The sequence below is a fragment of the Jaculus jaculus genome, chromosome X, assembly GCF_020740685.1.
Source record: "Jaculus jaculus isolate mJacJac1 chromosome X, mJacJac1.mat.Y.cur, whole genome shotgun sequence".
Lineage (NCBI taxonomy): Eukaryota > Metazoa > Chordata > Mammalia > Rodentia > Dipodidae > Jaculus > Jaculus jaculus.
In genome coordinates this window covers 71,858,596-71,874,803 of record NC_059125.1, presented here as the reverse complement: position 1 = coordinate 71,874,803, position 16,208 = coordinate 71,858,596, and the positions used below count along the sequence as shown (strand labels likewise).

At 36.3% G+C, this 16,208-nt stretch overlaps 1 protein-coding gene across 1 annotated transcript in view; it reads left to right on the top strand.

Moving 5' to 3' along the window:
- Brwd3 (bromodomain and WD repeat domain containing 3) overlaps positions 1-16,208 on the top strand; it is a 162,077-nt gene that overhangs the window by 127,854 nt on the left and 18,015 nt on the right. Inside the window, exons 25-34 of the mRNA XM_004669595.3 lie at positions 3,501-3,608; positions 6,532-6,656; positions 7,328-7,410; positions 8,686-8,797; positions 9,134-9,195; positions 9,291-9,446; positions 10,056-10,176; positions 12,127-12,252; positions 12,344-12,422; positions 14,517-14,573. Coding sequence (XP_004669652.1) covers positions 3,501-3,608; positions 6,532-6,656; positions 7,328-7,410; positions 8,686-8,797; positions 9,134-9,195; positions 9,291-9,446; positions 10,056-10,176; positions 12,127-12,252; positions 12,344-12,422; positions 14,517-14,573 — 1,029 coding nt within the window. The remainder of the gene's footprint in view (positions 1-3,500; positions 3,609-6,531; positions 6,657-7,327; positions 7,411-8,685; positions 8,798-9,133; positions 9,196-9,290; positions 9,447-10,055; positions 10,177-12,126; positions 12,253-12,343; positions 12,423-14,516; positions 14,574-16,208) is intronic.

The following is a 16,208-nucleotide window of genomic DNA, read 5'->3' as shown; positions in this document are numbered from 1 at the left end:
ACCACTAAGCCATCCAGGTCCCCAGCTGGCCTTGGATATAATTTAGTTCTGAAGTATCTTTGCTGAGTCTTAGTTAAGAGGACCTAAATATATGAGTAAGGTAATAATGTAGCCCACTACTGTTGTATCTGGACCTATGTTACCTTTTATACATTTTAGTATTTGTTTTCTAAAGTTGGGAGCCCTAATATTTGGTGGATAAATGCTTAAAAGTATATGTAGTTTTGATCCTTTGTTCTTTTTATTAATATGAAGTGTGCCTTTTGTGTCTTAGATAAGCTTTGGTTTGAAGTCTACTTTGTCAGTATAAGACATGCCTGCTTGTTTTCTGTTTGCATTTCCTTGATAGCTTGCTTTACATTGACACCCCATTTGTGGATGTTTTTCCTAGCTCTGTGAGTTTATTGACTATAACAGATAATTGAGTCTTGTGTTGTAATACTGTATGCGTCTTTGTATTGGTGAGTTGAGGCCATTTACATTTACAGTCATTCCTGAGAGGGTTTTTCCTATGATTTTCTTGTGTGAGATTATGGTTGGCTGGGTTGGTTTTGGAGATGTCACTGCTAGCTATGTTAAATATGATTGACTTATTTCCATTATCTTACTTGTTCCCCTGTCCCTTTCTTACTGGATATTATCACACATGCTCACCTGGATAACACTGTATTTTTTTTTCCTTTCCACATAGTATTCCTTTAATAATACTAGTTTTGTTGTCATGAATTGCCTTAATTTGTGTTTGACTTGGAGCATCCTTATTTTTTCATTAATTTTGAAAGATTATTTGCTGAGTATAGCACTCCTTTTTTGGAAGTTATTTACTTTTAGAGCTTGAAATATATCATTTCATGTTCTTCTGGCTTTTAGGATTGCTGAAGAAAGATCTGAAGTCATTCTGATATACTTACCTTTGTATGTGTGTTGGCTTTTCCCCCCTACAGCTATTAGTATGGTTTATTTACTTTGTATTTTTGACCTCCTGACTATAATGTGTCATGAACACATTCTTAGATGTTCTCTGGTCATCTATATTTGGAGTTCTAAACATGTCTTATGTTTATATATTGATTTCTTTCTCTAGGTTTGGAAAGTTTTTGGCTATGATTTCATTGAATAAACCTTCAATTCCTCTACATGTTATCTTGGTTGGTTGTTTTACCCCTTGAATTCTAGAGTTCGGTCTCTTGAATACGTTCCAATTCCAAGCTGTTGTTCTGCTTCTTGATATATTTTTCTTTATATGTCTGTGTGAACTGTTGTCTCAGATTTTTCTTCAATCCCTGAATTGATTTTCTGTCTGGTCTTGCCTACTGGTAATGCTCTGTTACGATTTTTCAGTGATTTTTTTCAGTAATTCCTATAATCCCTGTTTTTATTTTTCAGTGTTTTGATTTCCTTGCTGAATTTATCCTTTGTGTTTTGGAAATTATCCTCCAATTTGTTTACAGTTTCATTCACTTTGGAGACTGTCTCATCAAGATGTTGAATGGATTACCTTAGTTCATCTGGTTGTGTGAGCCTTCTTTGTGGTCACTGATTTTATTTTTTAGAAATAGTATTTGAATTATTTCTCTGACATTTCCCCTATCTCCATGGTCATAGCTTCTGTGACAGGGAGATAGGAAGCTGGAAATAAGTCAGTTTGGGTTGATCTCTCATTTTATGAAATAATTATTTGAGAGAGAGAAAGAGGCAGAGCCGGAGAATGGGCACACCAGGGCCTCCGGCCACTGCAAACGAACTGCAGATGCATGCACCCCTCCCCCGCCCCCGTGCATCTGGCTCATGTGAGTCCTGGAGAATTGAACCGGGATCTTTTGGCTTTGCAGGCAAACACCATAATTGCTAAGCCATCTCTCCACCCCCCCTTTTTGTGTGTGTTTCTTTATTATGCTTTCTTGCAACTCATCTCTGTCACCACTACTAAACTACTGAGGAAAAGAATTCCCCTTTTGAATGTAAAACATGACAGTAAATGCTGTATTACAAAAGTAGAGGGATGTCTGACATGATGGTGCAGACCTTTAATTCCAATACAAGGTAGGAGGATTGCAGTGAATTCAAGGCCAACCTGCCACTACAGAGTGAATTCCAGGACATCCAGGGCTAGAGAGAGGCCCTACTTCAAAAAAAAAGGGCTGGAGAGATGGCTTAGCAGTTAAGCGCTTGCCTGTGAAGCCTAAGGACCCTGGTTCGAGGCTCGGTTCCCCAGGTCCCACGTTAGCCAGATGCACAAGAGGGCGCACGTGTCTGGAGTTCCTTTGCGGAGGCTGGAAGCCCTGGCGCGCCCATTCTCTCTCCTTCTATCTGTCTTTCTCTCTGTGTCTGTCGCTCTCAAATAAATAAATAAATAAATAAGTTTTAAAAAAATGGAAAAACAGCTGGACGTGGTGGTGCACACCTTTAATGCCATCACATGGGAGGCAGAGGTAGAATTCCTGTGAGTTCAAGGTCACTCTGAGACTACATAGTGACTTCCAGGTTAGCCTGAGCTAGAGTGAGACTCTACCTTGAACAAGAAAAAGCAAAAACAAGTAAAGTCTCACCAAGAACTTGAATTTATTTTCCTTAAAAAATTCATGAAGGATATCTAAAAATAAAATGGGGGTTGGAGAGATGGCTTAGCGGTTAAGCACTTGCCTGTGAATCCTAAGGATCCCGGTTCTAAGCTCGGTTCCCCAGGTCCCACGTTAGCCAGATGCACAAGGGGGCGCACGCGTCTGGAGTTCATTTGCAGAGGCTGGAAGCCCTGGCGCACCCATTCTCTCTCTCTGCCTCTGTCTTTCTCTCTGTGTCTGTCGCTCTCAAATAAATAAATAAATAATTTAAAAAAATGGTTTTATTTTAAAGAATTATGTTGGAAATTCTAATTACATTCTATTATTTCTTTTAACATATTTATATATTTATTAGGGAGAGGGGGCAGATAGAATGGGCATGCCAGCGCCTCTAGCCACTACAAACTCCAGACACATGCTCCACCCTGTACATCTGGCTTTATGTGGGTAATGAGGAGTTGAACCCTAGTCTTTAAGCTTTGTAGGCAAGCACCTTAGCTGCTGAGCTATCGCTCCAGCCCTGTAATTACATTCTAAATATATGTATTTGTTTTCAATTAGCATACAAAGTAACAGATTTCATTATGGCATTTTCATTTATTTTCATTCCCTGACTGCTTGTGTGCTTATGGCCTTCAGCTTCCAATATTCCTCTTTCCTGTCACTTTTGTTTTATTTCCTTCCCCATACCCCTACCTTAAAAACTTGCTTTTTTCCCCTCTCATGATCCCTTTCTGTCTCCAGTTGATGGATTTTTTGGGGTACTTGGCACAGGTTAACACACATAAATGTTGATGGACATCTCTATTGGGAAAACTATTTAGTTTTTGAAATGTTCAATAATTTTCTATTATCACAAGACAGTATATATACAATATTGTGATCTCTAGAGTTAATTAATATGCTACTATGAAATACTATATGTTTTTTTTCTTTTAGCTTATTTATTTTAGGCAAGGACATGAAGCATATGTGCGGGCTGTAAGGAAATCTAAAATATATAGTGTTAATTTGCAAAAGCAGCCATGGAACAAAATGGATCTCAGGGTAAGTTTGGAAAACTGATAAGCATACAAATAGAGGAGCTTTGAGATTGTTACTTTAAACATAAACTTTTTCTCAGCTTCATAGGTATTCTGGTGTATGTCCAAGATTAATTGATACATGATACTTTTGTAGATTGAACTCTAATGGATGAAATATATTTTTTCAAAATTGCAGGCTCATTCCTGTAATCCTAGTTTTTGGAAGCTAGAGCAGAACTGCTGTGAGCTTGAGGGCAGCCTGTGTTATATAGTGAATTCCAGGGTAGCCTAGGATATAGGGTGAAGCTCTGTCCCTTGGCCCCCCCCCACACAAACAATATAGGATGTGAATTATCCTATTTAAACTATATTTCTGTGTGTTTTTGAACAAATCAAGATTCCCTAGTTTAAATAGATTCCCTGTTAGTTATATTCCCAATATAAACTATGTGTACTATAAATACTTTCAAGGGCCTGGCAGCCTTGGGGTAGGGTAAAGAAATTGAGCAACTTGTGATGCTGTATGAGATTATTATTATTATTATTATTTTTTTTTGGTTTTTCAACATAGGGTCTTGCTCTAGCCCAGGCTGACCTGGATTAGTCTCAGGATGGCCTGGAACTCACAGAGATTCTCCTACTCTGCCTCCTGAGTGCTGACATTAAAGGCATGTGTCACCACATCAAGTGAGATTGTCCCTTTTGACATCATATCCAAATTGATACATAGGTATTTGATGTTGAAAGATATTGTGCCAATTATTATGAATTAATTCATCCATACATAAATATGTATAACAGATATGCATATCTAACCATTCTTACTTAGCTTTTGAATAGGTTTTCTTTGTTTTTCTGATTTGGAGAAAAAGAATAAAAGGCAGATATACCATGACTTTGTATGCAAATGAAGGGTTGTTGTATGCTTATGCTTAACAGGAATGACAAAAGGGAAAATGCACATTTATTCAAGTAAATACTTAGTCAAGGCATTTGTAGAAAATGTTGTATCTATGTCGTAAGATGTTAGAATAACTTAACATATGAGCTTTATATATATGATCATTTTCTTTAAGATGAGTGTGCTCATCTGGAGAGATGGCTTAGATGTTAAGGCGCTTGCCTACAAAGCCAAAGGATCCTCTATCAACTCCCCATGACCCACATAAGCCAGATGCACAAGGTGGCACATGCAATGAGAGTCATTTTTAGTAGCTGGAGGACCTGGTGTGCCCATTCTCTCTCTCTCTCTCTCTCTCTCTCTCTCTCTCTCTCTCTCTCTCTCTCTGAAATAAATAAATAAATATAAAATATTTAGGAAAAAATCAGTGTGGTACTATCTGTTCTGAAACGGATGAGAATTGAGTTCTTTTTTAGAATTAAGGGATGATTAATATGATTTCCTATATCTAATTCTAACTCTGGTACTGTGTTTTCATAGGGGGCAGCATGTGTGTGATATAAGAGCATGGGCTTTGGAGTAAGACTTGAATTTTAGTCCTATCATATCTGCTATATGCTAGTGAATTATTTACTGTACCTCTGAGTATTACCATCTCTTAAATGTGCCAAGTAATATTTGAGTTTATAATATAGTATTGCATGCCTTCAAATATGTCATTTCAAACACATGCAGTCACATAAACCTGATGCTTACATACTATATTTATGCTAGGAAATGAATTTTTTTTTGAGGTAGGGTCTTACTCTAGCCCAGGCTGACCCCTAACTTGCTGACCCGGAACTTAATATGATTTTTAAAAATAACTTTTAGCCAGGCGTGGTGGCACATACCTTTAACCCCAGCACTCGGGAGTCAGAGGTAGGAGGCTCGACGTGAGTTCCAGGCTACCCTGAGACTACATAGTGAAATCCAGTTCAGCCTGGGCTAGAGTGAGACTCTACCTTGAAATGTCAAAATAGTAATAATATTAATAATAACAGTAATAATTTTATTTATTTATTTACAAGCAGAGAGTGATACAGAGAAGAGAGAGACAGAGAGAGAATGGGTATTCCAGGGCCTCTAGCCACTCCAGAGAAGTCCAAATGCATGTGCCACTTTGTGCATTTGACTTTATGTGGGTACTGGGGAATCTAACCTAGGTTGTTAAACTTTGCCGTCAAGCACCCCCACAACTGAGCCATCTCTACAGCCCCTGGAATTCACTATATAGTCTCAGGGTGACTCATATCACAGTGATCCTCCTACCTCAGCCTCCTGGGTGCTGGGATTAAAGGTGTGAGCCACCGTGCCCAGCTAGAGAATGAGAGTCTCATGATCCTTTGAAGAGTTTGCTGTTTTAGGAATATAAGGATATGTTCTTCCCCAAACCTGTAGAGTTATATTATGTTAGAATAGCATTGAAGGACATCAATTTTGGATCATTCATTTAGGGAATTCTTATGTTTATCCTTGGTTTACTGCCCTAAACTACAATTTCTATGAAGTATTAAGGATCAAGAGATAATGTCTTAATACTTTTAATTCATTGTAATACCTACCATTTGGTAACATTTCAGACTGTTCTTATTTATTTATTTATTTATTTGCGAGAAAAAGATGCAGGTAGAGAAAATGGGCATGCCAGGGCCTCTGGCTACTCTAAATAAACTCCAGATACATAGGCCACCTTGTACATTTGACTTTTTTGGGAATTGAACGTGGGTCCTTGGGCTTTGCAGGTAAATGTCTTAACTGCTAAGCCGTCACTCCAGCTGCCCGTTGTTTTGTTTTTTTGAGGTCCTAGACTGAATTGGGATTTACTCTGTAGTCTCAAGGTAGCCTTGAATGTACAGTGACCATCCTACTTTTGCCTCCCAAGTGCTGGGATTAAAGTCATGCCACCTGGCTCTGACTGTTCTTAAATTATTATTAAGTAATCATGAATTATCATGTGCTGCTTACTCATGTGAGAAATAATTTTTGTTATTTTCATGAATAGGAACAAGAGTTTGTTAAGATTGTAGGAATTAAATATGAGGTTGGACCACCTACATTATGCTGCTTGAAGCTTGCATTTCTGGATCCCATTTCAGGCAAAATGACTGGAGAATCTTTTTCCATTAAGTGAGTAACTCTTTCTGGTTCTGTGCATGAGTGTCAGTTTTAATACCCATTGACTATTCTGCAGAGTACAAGAAGGAAATATTGAAGCACTACAATAAGGACTTAAGAGTTTACACCTGGGTTCATTTCTAGTTTGTTGTACCATATCATTTATGTGATACAGATGGGTGGATTGTTGGGTGAATCAATCAATAAACAAGTTACTTGTTCTGCTCATGTAAATATAAATATTAATATGCTAATATTTTGGGGGGCATATTGTAAGTAAGTAAACATAAACCTTTATAAATGATTCGTAGTATACTTGAAGCATGATAGGTGCTTTTACTTCTGTTAATAGGAGTAATAAGGCAATGATTATTTTAGTGAAATTAAATTTAAAATTGAAGATGAAAAAGAACATGAATCATTAGTCTTTGAAAATCTCCATGTTATACTTTAAAAGCCTTTATAAATAATTTTATTATTTTAAAATATTATTTAAAATATTAGGCAGTACAATCTTAAATTAATCAGTTGAAATGGCATTAAGTAAAGGTATTTCTGGAGAACATGGGCTTTATAAAATTTTGCTTGCTGAGCTCTACATCTAACACATCCTCATATATTTAGTAAATAATGTATACTTTTACATTTTAATATTATTACTAATATACTTTATTTTTAAACAGGTATCATGACATGCCAGATGTCATTGATTTCCTTGTGCTGCATCAATTTTATAATGAAGCCAAAGAAAGGAACTGGCAGATTGGTAAGTAGAGAATTATCTTAGCTGCACACATTGTATCTATAATCCCAGCACTATATATATATATATATATTGAGAGAGAGACGGAGAGAGAGAGGCAGATAAGAGAGAGGCACACTAGGGCCTCTAGCCACTGTAAACAAACTCTAGACACCTGTGCCTTCCTCTGCATATGGCTTATATGTGTGTGTAGTGAACATATAGACTTTTATCTTTTCCTCAGTGTACAGTATAAAACTAATTAATAGTACTTACACTTGTGAGAATATTATAAGTAATCTAAAATTGATTTAAAGTATAAAGAATAATGTGAGGGGCTGGAGAGATGGCTTAGCGGTTAAGCGCTTGCCTGTGAAGCCTAAGGACCCTGGTTTGAGGCTCGATTCCCCAGGACCCACGTAAGCCAGATACACAAAGTGGCACATACATCTGGAGTTCATTTGCAGTGGCTGGAGGTCCTGGTGTGCCCATTATCTCTCTCTTTGCCTCTTTCTCTCTCTGTCTCTTTCTCTGTCTGTCTGTCTGTCTGTCGCTCTCAGATAAATAAATTAAAACAATTAAAAAAATAATAATGTGTGTAGGTTATATGAAAATACAAGGGTTTGAGCTTCCATATATGTGACCAGTCCCAGCAACACTGAGGGATGACCCTATAGAGCTTAGTACTCTCTGTGGTTCAGACTTCTACTGAGATGGCTCTTAGAGATAACTTCCATGGATAAGGAGAGACCACTCTAATCTCTAAATGTTTTGTAGATACCTACTATATTAGTATGTAAATTTGAATTGAAGAAAATGTTCTAATATTATTACCCTTTGTAGTAATTTTATTCTTAGACTCTTTATCACACCATTTTGTTGTTCTCTCTCCCTCCCTCCTACCACCCTTCCTTCCTTATTTCCCCCTCCTCTGTTTCTCTCTTTTCCTTTCTCTGATTAGAAAATATGTGAAGGACAATTTAAAAAAATAAATAAATTTGCTTGTAGCTTTGTTTGTATGTGTTTAGGAAGACATGGGTATATGTGATTTACTTCAAAAATTTTTTGTGCCACCTGTAAATCAAAGTACTAGATTAGGGTAAAATATAAAATTCAAGTATCTGGAAAATTTAGACTAAAACATATGATAGTGCTACCTCTGTTTGTTTGTTGAGATGTGCTGAGTGGCCTAAGCTGATACATGTTTTACTTCTGTATTCAAGAAAATAGCGGTTTAGAGTGGGAGCACATAGTTTCAAGAATGCCCTTTAATTTTTTTTTTTTTTTTAATCATTGTAGGTGATAGATTCCGCAGTATAATAGATGATGCCTGGTGGTTTGGGACTGTGGAAAGTCAACAGCCTTTTCAGCCAGAGTATCCTGATAGTTCATTCCAGTGTTACAGTGTTCAGTAAGTACAGTTATTCTCTTTTATGCTCAATATCATAATACATTCTTCATTAAATCAGCTGTTTTCACCTGAAAGCTATTTTTTAAGGGTATCTCTGTGTCCTTTCTCCTACAGCAAAAGAAGTAAAGCTACTAAGTAGACTTACTGTCTTTTTCATACCTTTGAACCATGTTTTCTCTGTCAGTGATTTATTGAGCAATAATTTAGCAAGCAGAGCTGTACTTTTAATTATTAAGTTGCCCTATTATAAATTTCACTCCCCATAAGTCATGAAAATTCTGATAGTATATGAAAGTAAATGCTTGGGAATTGATTCACATCTTCTTCTTTTGGTAGCTGGGACAATAATGAGAGAGAAAAGATGAGCCCCTGGGATATGGAGCCAATTCCAGAAGGAAGTAAATATGCCTTTCAAAACACAATTTTAATTCTTATAAAAGCAAAAGCTTGATAATAGAAACTAATTATATTGTATTTTTATTCTTATACCTAGCTGCCTTTCCAGATGAAGTTGGTGCTGGTGTTCCTGTGTCCCAGGAAGAATTGACTGCTTTGCTGTACAAACCCCAAGAAGGAGAGTGGGGGGCTCATTCCAGAGATGAGGAATGTGAACGAGTTATTCAGGGCATCAATCATCTTCTTTCCCTGGGTACGATAAATGTGGAAATATACTAGGAAAATAGAAGGGAACTATTTTAAGGAAACGCACTTTATCACTGTATACTTTACATTTAATTCAAGAAACACAGTGACTCTAGTTTATTGTTAACATTTTATATGTTTGGCTAAAGTAATGACTAATAAGCTTTTTCAACACTCTGGGGGGTAATAGTGAAGGCAGGCATATAAGTGTTTTTTTCTTTCTTGAGTCATTTTGGCTCTCTAGCTATTTCCTGAGCCTGACTTTGGAGGGGTTCCTTGGTAAAGACAGTGGGTGAGTAATGTATTTTACCCACATAAAGTTATATTTTCTAAAATATATCACTTGAGAAGTTTGGCATTTATACAGGAAAGACATTGAAATCTGAAATTTAACACATTGCTCCTTTAATTTTGTTTTGTTTTATATGATTTGAACCAGTGTATCATGCATGATTCATAGATAAATCCAATTAGATCAGAGTTATATAATTGCAGCATCATTTTCTTAGAAAAATTAGTATCTTGCCCTCCCTTCTTGTTTATGTGTGAATGTTCACTCCAGAAAATGTTAGTCTCCATTATAACTATTTTTTTTTTGATTTTGGTAATTTTGTAGATTTTGCTAGCCCTTTTGCTGTTCCAGTGGATCTCAGTGCCTACCCCTTGTATTGTACTGTAGTGGCTTATCCAACTGACCTCAATACCATCAGACGGAGACTTGAAAATCGCTTTTACAGGTTGTTTTTAATTTAAAATTTATTATAAGAGTCATAGTTTTCTTTCTTATGTGACTTTTTAAAATATTTATTTGATGGTGGGTGGAAGAGGACAATAGAAGATAGAATGGGTATGCCAGGGTCTCTAGCCACTACAAACTCTTGATACATGTTCCACATTGTACATTTGGTGTTACATGGGTACTGAGCTATCTAACTTGGGTCCTTAAGCTTTACAAGCAAGAACCTTAACTGCTGAACCATCTCTCCAGCCGATATATAAACCTTTTAAAAATATTTTGCTTATTTGATAAATGAGGGGAGAGAAAGAATATGAGCCCACAATGGCCTCTTGCTGCTGCAAATGGACTCCAAATGCATGCATCAATGAGAATCAAACCTTGGGCTGGCAGGCTTTGTATAAAAGTGCCTTTAACCACCGAGCCATCTCTGCAGTGTCTTATGTGCATTTTTGAGATTTGTGTTTTCATATTGTAACATTTTCATCCGTAGATTCAACCTAAGGTTTTTTTTCTAAAACACTGAAACACTAATTTTCTTTTACTCATTATGGATTATCACTTTTGTAGTGTTAAAAATGTGTATAGAAAAAGAGAAGAAACCATTGGTACCTGATGCTGTGTGAAAAAAAAAAAAACCCTGTAGTAATGATTAGTGTATAGACCCATCCTGCGTAGTTTTCTAAAGGGTGGGTGGTGTGTGGACCAATCATGCATAAGATGCTACAGTGATAATAAGCATATTGAAATCCTCAGGGCATAAGGCAAGAGTTAATCAGATTTAAATGCTTTCTCTACAATATACATAGATCAAGTCATTTTTCTCCTTGTTCTAGTTTGTGGGAATGTTATTCTGGGAAAGCTGTGGAGGACAGTCCTTGGTCCCTTCCAAGACAAATCTACTTTGCTCTAACTGTAGTATTCTATGAACTGGTTAGTGTGCCTCTTATAATTGAGCACATTTCACTTGCTAACATAAACATAACTAGATAAGATCTATCATTTATATAATCTAGTTGTATTCCTTTTTCATGCTCTTCCCATAAACAAAACATTAATTTGACTTTGTCAAAACAATTATTTGAAGCCAGGCATAGGGGTACATACCTTTAATTCCAGCACTCAGGAGGCAGAGGTAGGAGGATCGCCATGAGTTCGAGGCCACCCTGAGACTACATAGTGAATTCCAGCTCAGCTTTGGTTAGAGTGAGACCCTACCTCAAAAAAAAAAAAAAAAGAAAAGAAAAGAAAAGAAAAAAGAAACGTATTTGATTTTTGTGTTTACTTGCTGTCAAACTTCTTGTCTACAATGTCCTGTATTCATTTTGCTCCATTTTGTGTGAGTATGTATATAAAGTATGTTTGGCGTTTTATGTATCATACATTTATATGTGTATGTATGTGTGCATGCACAGAATAGGGCAGAACTTCAGGTGCCCTTCTATATTGCTCATCTACTTACTTCCTTCATATGGTATCTTTCCCTCAATATGGAGCTGACATATTCAGTCAGAAAGCTCTAGTGATTTTCTGGTCTTCGTCCTCCTCAGACTGGGGTTATAGGTGTATGTGGTCATACTATGTTTCACGTAGGTTCTAGGAAGTTAAACTCTGACCATCTCATGTCTTCCTGGGTTCTCATACTTAAGCAGCAAGCACTCTTAACCACTTAGCCATCCCCCAGCCTCCTTTCCCTTATTTTAATAGGCAATCTGCAGGTTGGTTCAGAATTTCTGCCTATGCTTCAAACCCTGAAATTGTGTTATATTAATTTTTAGTACATATCAATAATGTGTATGTATGTATGCATGTTTGTATGTATGTATTAATATTTATATATTGGAATATATTTGACATATGATTATTAGTGCCCAATTGTCCAACATTGTCTATTCCTAGAACATACTTTAAATGTATCAGCCATAGCTAACAGTATATTTTACTTTCATAGGAGAATATCAGCATTAATGTGGGAGGTACGCTACATTGAGCACAATGCTAGGACTTTCAATGAGCCAGATAGTCCTATAGTTAAAGCAGCCAAAATTGTAACTGATGTCTTACTTCGATTTATTGGGTAAGAAACAAATTTATTTTCCAGACAGAAGAGCTTCCTATCTCTTTCAAAAAAAAAATTGAACTGTATTTTTGTCTTAATTTTCTCTTAGGGATCAAAGCTGTACTGATATATTGGATACTTATAATAAAATTAAGGCAGAAGAACTAAACAGTACTGATGCAGAGGAGGTAAGACCCATAGTATAATGATTAGGGATAATTCCTTTTTCTGTTATTTGAACTATAGTGAGTGTTACATGTAAATGCTATAATGGACTATGAGTAGAGATTTTTAGAAGCTTGCTTCGTATCTATATCTTTCATATTAAACTCTTTTTAAGAAATTTTATTTATTTTGCGGGGGGGGGGGGGGTCAGACACAGAGAATGAATATGGTTGTATCAGGGCTACCCACTACTCTGAATAAACTCCAGATGCATGTGCCACTTAGGGCATCTGGCTTACATGGGTACTGGGGAATCCAACTCCGGTACTTAGGCTTTTTAGGCAAACACCTTAACTGCTGAACTGTCTCTCCAGCCCTTTATTAAACTGTGCTTAAATGGAATATATTTTAAAAATTAAGAATGCTAAAAGATTTAGTTAGTAACATGTAGCCAGTCATCCCATGTGACTTCATGGATTTCATTGATGACAAATCAACACTCTAATTTTCCAGCCTTGAAAAAAAATGACAAAGTACTTTGTATTTAAAAAAAAATGTTTAATTTAGTGGGGATTTTATTTTCTACACATTGCATGTAACATACTTACTGTGATAGGGTTGAAAGTCTAAATGTTTACTAGGTACATGGAGCTACCACTTGACTTCTTTCTGTGAAAAAGTTTATTTATAGCCTGGCATGATGTCACATGCCTTTAATCCCAGCACTTGGGAAGCAGAGGTAAGAGGATCACTATGAGTTTGAGGCTAGCATGGGACTATAGAGTGAGGTCTTACCTCGAAAAAAATATTTAATAAGGTTTATTTCCATGTATGTGTGCATGTGTGTTGAGGGGGGTGGGACATGTCAGGGTCTCTTGCCACTGCTCAAGAATGCTCATCATGCATTATATTGGAGGTTAGGAAGATAAACCCAGACTGACAAGTTTTACAGGCAAGTACCTTTAACCCCTGAGACATTTCCCCAGACCCTGCTACTTAATTTTTTTTATGGAACGTTTTAAGCACAAATACTGAGTGAAATGGTATTTAAACTCTCAGTAGACTTTTACTACCTGATTTATCCAGCTACCTCATCTCCAAATTTTAAAAAGATATAAAACTGAAGATTATGATAGAAACAGAAAAACAAAGGAAGAAGCTAGAAAATAATAAAAATTGGCTAATTTTTTTTTTATTGGAAACCCAACTGTTTTTCCAAAGATAAATATTTCAAATTTGCTAGGACCATGATATATTTTTCATATTTATTTTGACAGTACTGCTAATCTGTAGAACAGTAAGTCTAAAATGATGCTATTTATAAAAATATACGAGTATAAAACTATGTATTTTATTGCAGCTAAAGGCTACTTATTCTACTAATAAAGCATGATATGCCAGTTGGATATTAGCCTATTAAAGTCCAGAAAAAATAGTATTCATTTTCCTTAGTATTTTTCTGACCACTAATATAAATGTATTTTATGTTTTGATGTAACAAGAATTTTTTTTCACCAACTAGCACTGCTTTGGATAGTATAGAAAAACCAGACAAACAATAATTCAGCAGATCAATTTTGTTAGAAAGGAGTATCAGTAGCTCATGATACAATTTTTCATATGTATTACATATTTGTTTTACCATTCACCAGCAGTGCCTGGCCCTTGATTCTGTATATTAACAAAATTTACTCTTAGAAACATCAGAAATTGAATCTTGGAGTCATCACAAATGTATATATTCCCTAGAGAAAAAAATCTATTTTTAGATAGCAATAATTATTTGTATTTCATAATTGTAGTAAATGAGTATATCATGTGGAATAATTAAAATGTTTTACTTTGATACAAGCTTCATTGGATACTTATTAATAATCACTATACCTTTTCTCTCATTTCCAATTCTAATTAAAAATAAACCTTATTTATTCTTTTCCCAGTACATTTTCTAACTTGTATATCATATATTGGCCAAGTTTGCAGTAATCTGCTAATCTTTGTTCTTCTACTTCAGCTAGTGAAAGTTAATTGTGACTATCTTTGCCACTTACTCATGAATTTTTGCCTAATTAATAACTCTGTAATTTATCATCTCTCACTCTCTACTTTTAATTTAGGATACAGAAATGGTTGATTTAGATTCAGACGGCCCTTGTACTTCATCTGGAAGAAGGGTAAGTAAATAAGTGAACTGCTGAGAAGAAGCATTTTTAAGTTTACTATGTCAGGGATACCAAAGACTAACCCCAGATTTTGAGAGTATGTAAAGGCTTTTTGAACTAAGTATGCAGTTATACTCTTAACTATGGTTTATTACAGCAGTGCAATAGGGAGACACAGCTAAATCACAGGAAAAATATGACAGGTAGAATCCGAAGGAATCCAAGTTCAGGTTTCCATGTTCTCTGTCTCCTGTGAGGCATCTTATAGCACACTCTTCCCTCAGAATTAATGTAACAGTATATTTGTGATTAGTGACTCAGTACCCAAAAAATTTATTAGGACAGGTATGTATTATCTGACTTGCACATTCCATGATTCCAGATTTCCACAAGGAAAGCAAATATTCTACACAAATTAAATTGTTTATACTGTCTAAATACAATAAACAACCTATAAAATTTAGGCAATAGTTCACGTTGCCAGATAGTTGCCATACGCCAACATTTTAAGCCAAATCCTTGGAGATGGAAAAAAAATACATACATACATATATATATATATATATCATACATATGTAGGTATGAAATTTGGGGTAGAGTCTCTCTCTAGATGAGGCTGACCTGGAATTCATTATGTAGTCTCAGGCTGGCCTCAAATCAATCCTCCTCCTACCTCTGCTTCCTGAGTGCTGGGATTAAAGACATGCACTACCACACCCAGAGAGCTCAGATTTTTTTTGTTTTTTTGAGGTGTAGTCTTCCTCTAGCCCAGGCTGACTTGGAATTCACTAAGGGTGGCCCCGAACTTAGGGCAATCCTCCTGTACCTGGGCCTCCTGAGTGCTGGGAAATTAAGGCATGCACCACCACACTCTGCAAGATTTTTTTAAATGAAAATTTAATTGCTAGACTTGTCATTTACCTGAATGGCAGGCCTAGGGATTTTGTGTTTGGTTTTTTTTTTTTTTTTTTTTTCTGGCAGAATGTTTATTTTACTAGTATATATTTTAATGGACATTTTTTATCTGGTTGTCCAGTACTTAGAGCTGGATGTTGATATTTTCAAAAGGAACTCTGTTGTAATTCATTTATATGCTCTTCTGTATGCAGCGTAATTGTCTTGCTGTTTTTTAGATTTTTCTCTTTACCTCTTTTTTAAAAAAAAATTAATTTAGGGCTGGAGAGATGGCTTAGCAGTTAAGCGCTTGCCTGTGAAGCCTAAGGACCCCGGTTCGAGGCTCGTTCCCCAGGTCCCACGTTAGCCAGATGCACAAGGGGGCGCACGCGTCTGGAGTTTGTTTGCAGACGCTGGAAGCCCAGGCGCGCCCATTCTCTCTCTCTCCCTCTATCTGTCTTTCTCTCTGTGTCTGTCGCTCTCAAATAAATAAAAAAATTAAAAAAACTATTAAAAAATTAATTTATTAGTTTTCTTTTCAGCAAATACAGGCAGTTTGGTACCATTGTTTAGGCTCATCCATGATCTACCCCCTCCCAATGGACCCTCCTTGTTGATGTAAATGGGTCGTGCATTGTGGAGTTAGCACACAGTTATTGGTACGATAAATGCCTCTGCATATCATCAGGAAAACATCACCCTTGCTTGTTTCGCCAATTGTCCTTAGTTTCAGTCGGGCCCCTTTTGAGGTAT